This window comes from Callospermophilus lateralis, chromosome 5, assembly GCF_048772815.1.
Source record: "Callospermophilus lateralis isolate mCalLat2 chromosome 5, mCalLat2.hap1, whole genome shotgun sequence".
Taxonomy (NCBI): Eukaryota; Metazoa; Chordata; class Mammalia; order Rodentia; family Sciuridae; genus Callospermophilus; species Callospermophilus lateralis.
The window spans coordinates 4,109,228-4,115,227 of NC_135309.1; the positions used below are offsets into that span (position 1 = coordinate 4,109,228).

The following is a 6,000-nucleotide window of genomic DNA, read 5'->3' on the forward strand; positions in this document are numbered from 1 at the left end:
TCTATCAGGTGTCCGAAGACATTTACAGTGACCCCACAGGTTCACCCTGGGCGCCTCCCTGTATGGCAGCCTTAGAACTACTGAGTTTCCTAATGTCTCAGGCCCTAAAGACAGGTAACTACCTGGAAACTACCAGCTTCCTACAACCTGGTCTGGAAGGTAGAGATCCTCTTCCACTGCATTCTGTCAAGCATGTCATGAAGACCAGTGCTGGTTCATCGGGTGGAAAATTAGTCTCTACCTTCTAGAGTTTGAGACAAGTTTTGTTTTTTTTAAATTTTTTAAATTATTTTATTACCAGGTATTCAACCCAGGGGTGCTTAAACATTGAGCCATATCCCCAAGCCCTTTTTCTTTTCTTTCTTTCTTTTTTTTTTTTTGCAGAGCATGTGTATTTTATTAGAGACAGGTTCTCACTGAATTTCTGAGGGCCTTGCTAAGTTGATTGAACCCAGAGGTGCTTAACCACTGAGCAACACCCCCAGCAACCCTCTATGTTTTATCTTGAGACAGACTTCACTTAAGTGTCTCAGGACCTCACTAAGTAGCTGAGGGTGATTTTGAACCCACAATCTTCCTGCTTCAGCCTTTCCAGCTGCTGGTATTATAGGCATGAGCCACTGTGCCAGGCTTAGAGTTCTTTTTAAACTAGCACATCTGTTTTGAGAAGTGCAGTTCTTAGTACTCTCAGATGTTTCCCAGAACAAGGTCACCTCCTCAGAGTGCTGCGTTACGGGCTGCCTCCTGTCAAATTGTGACTTCCACCCGTGCATTTACTAAAATGCTCCTCTATGCCAGTCTGGATGCTCCAAAAGGTAGTTATAAGGGGCTCTGAGGTATTTATTATCCAGTGACTCTGTGGCAGTCCATTGGAAAAAATTCTTTGTGGTCCTGATACCTGCAATAGTTATTATCTTTTCCTCATATTTTAACATCAAATCCTACAGCCTTGTGGACTTATATTTTATTTTTGCCTTTACTGTCAGAAAGCTCATCACGATTTTTCCTTCTTTCTTAAGTTTTAGACGTTCATTGTTATTTTCTGGGTTTGGCTATGTTACCATTTGACAAAAACAAGACAGGAGGAAAAAAAACAAGAAACTGTCAACTTGGAATTCTGTCCTGGAGGCTCCCTTCTCCACAGGAGGGATCAGGCAGACATTCAGTTTCTGCCTGCTCTTGCTAGCTGCTGGCACATCTTGACAGTGCAGCCCTCCTGCAGGGTTAGGAGGGCCCAGCTAGGTGGTGAGCATAGTGCACTGGGCTGCTTGCCTGGATCCTAGGCCTTCTATGAAAGCTAGCTAATACTTATACCTTGAACTTTATTTTATTTTATTTTTTAAAAAAAGAATAGCTCTCCATTTAGTTAAGATTTCGTTTTTACTTTCACATGGTTTCACAAGCTTTCGGGATATACTTTTGCACACATTTTACCACATTTAAAACCTAAATTTTTGAGCTTGTGTAAATGGTGGTTTTTAACTTTAAATTTCGGTTGCACATTGCTCACGTAGAGAAAGCGCTCTGGCCTCCGTTCACTGACAGTGGTGGCTGCTTGTTTCTCTGCCTACTATCGTCTACTAGGCACAGGCTGTCCCTTAGGTCAGGGTATTAAACACCCCACACAGATTCCAGCACCCAGGCAAGCACCCAGCAGAGGGCTGCAGAAAAGGCAGAACTGAGCATGCGCAGAGCGCCCTGCGCGCCACACCGCAGGGCCGTGGGTGCGCATGCGTGCTCGGAGGTCGGAGGGCGGAGGGCGGAGCGGGGGGGGAGGGGGGAGCGGGGGGGGAGGGGGGAGAGGGGGGAGCGGGGGGAGGGGGGGGAGGGGGGGAGCGGGGAGCGGGGGGGAGGGGGGGAGCGGGGGGGGGAGGGGGGGAGCGGGGGGGAGGGGGGGAGCGGGGGGGAGGGGGGGGGAGCGGGGGGAGGGGAGGGGGGGAGGGGGGAGCGGGGGGGGAGGGGGGAGCGGGGGGGGAGGGGGGGAGCGGGGGGGAGGGGGGGAGCGGGGGGGAGGGGGGGAGCGGGGGTGTGGGGGGGTGGGGGAGAAAGCGGCTCTTCCTTGGCTAGAGTCCGTTCCTGTGCAGGTGCGTGATCCTTCGCTTCCTCACGTCACGTTTCAGGAAAATACTAAATTTCGTTCAGGAGTTTTTCATCTGCGTTGATCGAGGTTATTAGTTTGTGGCCTTCTCTCCTTGACTTGTGCTCCTCAGGTTTTGGTTAGGCTGAGTCTGGGTGTGTCCCCCGGTACCAGTCAGCTCCTCCCTGTTGTGACCCAAACACCCTGCAAGACCAGCCTGGAGGCGGAGGAGCTGTGTGGGCTCAGGGTCTCAGAGGGCTAGTCAAGGTCCGCGGCTCCTTGCTCTGAGGTGAGGGAGCATCATTGGGGAAGAGTATGGTGCAGGGAAGTTGCCCAGCCAGGGCGACCTTCAAGCAGAGAGAGGGAGAGCCTGGGAGACCCTCTGTCAAGGCATTGCCATGCTCCAGCAGCGAACCAACCTACGGCCACCCCCACAGCAGCGCAGCAACCCATGGCCACGCCCCTAGAAGCTCACCACCACATGGCCAGGCTCCCAGCAGCACACCACCCCAGGGACACGCCCCCAGCAGTGAACCATCCAAGGCCACTCCCTGGCAGCGCAGCGCCCACGCCCCCCCCCCCGCCCCCCCCGCCCCCCCAGCCTGCGCCCCTGCCCACGCCCTCGCCCCCCGCCCCCTGCCCGCGCCCCGTCCACGCCCCTGTCCACGCCCCCGTCCACGCCCCACCATCCTTCCAAAGCATCAGCCCTTTCAATGGTGTTACCCACTGATCAGGTCACGACCCTCATAATCTAATCATTGCACCTTGAAACCTTCTTGCCCTAAGGGAGGAGCTTTTGGGAGACACAATGCATCCTAACCATCCTAACCATAACATCCTAACCATAACACCCTCTCTTTATATCATAGATCAGGTAGAATTCAACTGGGAATCCTCTTTGTTGCAAGACTTTTTATTTACTGATTGAATCTCTTTGCTGTTGGTCTGTTTAGGTTTTCTACGTCCTCTTGGTTCAATTTGGGTAACTTATCTTGAAAATTTTTAAAAGTTTTATTGTTCTAACCGTCATTAGTATGTAGAGCTTGCATTCTCATCTGGAATAATCCTTTTGTAAAGTAAGAGATTATGGCGTATTTTCTCTGTCCTTGGAACTTGATGTGGAGTCCTACATATCCAGAGTGGGTTTGGTGTCACTAGTTTCTAGTCAATGGTGGGAAAACTTTGTGAGAAGGAAATTTGAGCTATGGAAAAAAAAATTTTTTCTATGTTCACAGGAAGAAAGCACTCTTCTTCATTCTTGTAAGATTTTGAAAAATCTATGTGAAATTCATGTTCAAATCTATGAAGACCCTGCATTTATTATAAGCAAATGAGATAGTTTCACAGTGTATTATATATGCTTAGGAGTAATGGGAAAGGAAGGAAGCTTAAGAGGGGACAAACAGAAGAGAAATAGAATGCAGAAAGAAGAAAAGGGGCAAGAATCAGAAAGTTCGAATTAATTCATCCAACAAATATTTATTTCACACCAGTTCACCGAAACCTTTCTCAAAAGCACCCGATTTCTTGGAATTACACACTTGTGAGTGACTTCATCAGTAGACGTGGGATTTTAGACATTGTGACCACAGGGGAGGTGTGTCCTCTTGCGGTGGGGATGTTGAGAAGGTGGATCTCACAGTATCTACTCACTGTGCATTTCAGTCCCTTGGGGAAAGGCACTCTGCATGTGACTCACTTGCCTGCTGCTATCCAGGCGATGGAGATGGCCATGACGTGGATCTTCATCTTCTGCAGGGCTTCCAGGCCCTGGCCAGGAGTCTCCTGAGAGCTCCTTCACGTCCTTATTCCTCAGGGTGTAGATGAAGGGATTGAGGGTGGGTGTGATTATGGAGTAGAAGAGGGAGATGAACTTGCCCTGCTCTTGGGAGTAGCTGGAGGGGGGCTGCAGATACATGTAGATGGCAGGCAGGTAGAAGAGGGAGACCACCACCAGGTGGGAGGAACAGGTCCCAAAGGCCTTGTGCCGTCCCATGGAGGTCTGGATCCTGAGCACAGCCCGGGCAATGAAGCCATAGGAGAGGAGTATGAGAGCCAGGGGGACCAGCACAAAGAAGGCCACCAGCACGGCCAGCGTGGTGTCATTCACTGCGGTATCCGCACACGACAGCTTGATCATAGCTGGCACCTCGCAGAAGAAGTTGTTCAGCACCTGCCGCCCACAGAAGGGCAGCTGGACTGTCAGGACCACTTGAACGAGGGAGTTGCCAAAGCCACTGAGCCAGGCCACAGCCACAAGCTGCTGGCAGAGAGGGCGGTGCATGATAATGGCATACCGCAGGGGCTCACAGATGGCCACGTATCGGTCCAGGGCCATGGCAGCCAGGACGATGCACTCGGTGCACCCCAGCCAGTGGAAAATGGCATACTGCACGGTGCAGCCACCGTAGCTGATGGTCTTCCTGGAGCTGCCCATGTTGGCCAGCATCTGGGGGACCGTGGTGGTCGTGTAGCACAGATCCAGGAAGGACAGGTGGCTGAGGAAGATGTACATGGGGCTCTGTAGCTGGGCATCCAGTCGCGACACCAGGATGATGGAAATGTTTCCCAGCATGGCCAGAATGTAGGACACCAGGAGGACCACGAAGAGAGGAAGTTCTAGCCATGGTCTGTCAGAGATGCCCAGAAGGATGAAGTCCTTTGGAGGATCCCACAGGAAGCTCTGGTTGTCACTTCTCATGGTGAGGCATCTTGTGGCACCTGTGATGAGTCAAGAGAGTGGGAATGAATGAGTCCTGTCAGAAGGTAATCATCTTTGTACACCTGTCTGACCTTTCTGACCTCTGCAGACACTGGGACTGGGGGAGTCAGACAACTGCACCTGTGTCTTCACTTCCCCTCCTTCTCTGTGATCTTACCCATGCCCCCTCGTATTTCCAACGTCAGTGTCTGGATCTGCTAAGATGGGGAGTAGAGCCTTGGTTGGCCAAGGGACTGGGGTGAGTGGACGCACACGACAGGTTTGTTTGAGTTGGACTGCTTCAGTTCTTTGCAGACACACTCAGGGGAATTGTCCACTCTCAGGCTTTATCACTTTGTCTTTGGAGGTGGTGGTGGGAGAGAGGAGGAAGATGATAAAGCAAGACAGGCTTCATAAGCAGCTGGGGGCTCTGGGGGCTCAACTCTGGCTGCAAGAGGTGCCCATGCCTCTTTGGGGCACAGCACTCTCCCCTCCCATAGCTCACTCGCTTTGGCAGTTCCAGACTGCATGGGTACCTGGAGTGGAGCAGCTGAGACATGTCACTTCAGCTCCAGGTTTGTCCTGACCCCTGAGAGGCCCCCGAGCACAGAGTGTTGAGCACAGGAACCTGTGAAGACCAGCTCTGGAGGTGTTCAGTGGAAGATCAGCCTGCCTCCGAGCTCCCACTCTACGTGTGACTTCTTTGCCAGTCTACTGTCCTCTCTCAGCAAGGAAGCAGTGAGGCTTCTGGATGACCTTGCTGTTTGGGGGCACCTGGGCTGCCATGTGCTATGCATGGGCTTTCCCACTCAGGGCTTTGGTCCCCGACTCCTGTCCTCTCCCAAGCACTGTGCCTTCAAGTTCATGATGGGCTTGCTATTGCTCCATGCTGAGAGTGAAAGAAGTCAAACCCTCTATGTAGGTAATTTAGGGAGGATTAATTTTCAGTTTTGGAAGAGAAAGCTAGCGTATGACATTTCCTTGTTGGATAGTGGGTTTCTGAAATCACCATGGACAGGGCAAAAACTTGGGGGAGTAAAGGGGTACAGCTCAGGATTAGCACAAGAACTTAGTCTGTGTGAGCCCCTGGTTCTATCCCCAGCATGCTGACAGGAGAAATCAAGACACAGGAAAAGAAAATGTCCTCTGTGTTGGGTTCAGTTCTTTATGTAGTCTCTTGTAAAAATGGTACAATAAAGAAAATCTGAGAAGGCTCTACTGG

At 51.5% G+C, this 6,000-nt stretch overlaps 1 protein-coding gene across 1 annotated transcript; it reads right to left on the minus strand.

Moving 5' to 3' along the window:
* Positions 1 to 3,822: 3,822 nt before the first annotated feature.
* Or2b11 (olfactory receptor family 2 subfamily B member 11) lies at positions 3,823 to 4,778 on the minus strand. The gene is given in 2 exon segments (XM_076857349.2): positions 3,823 to 3,875; positions 3,878 to 4,778. Coding segments are annotated over 2 exon segments (954 nt in total).
* Between the last annotated feature and the right edge of the window lie 1,222 nt (positions 4,779 to 6,000).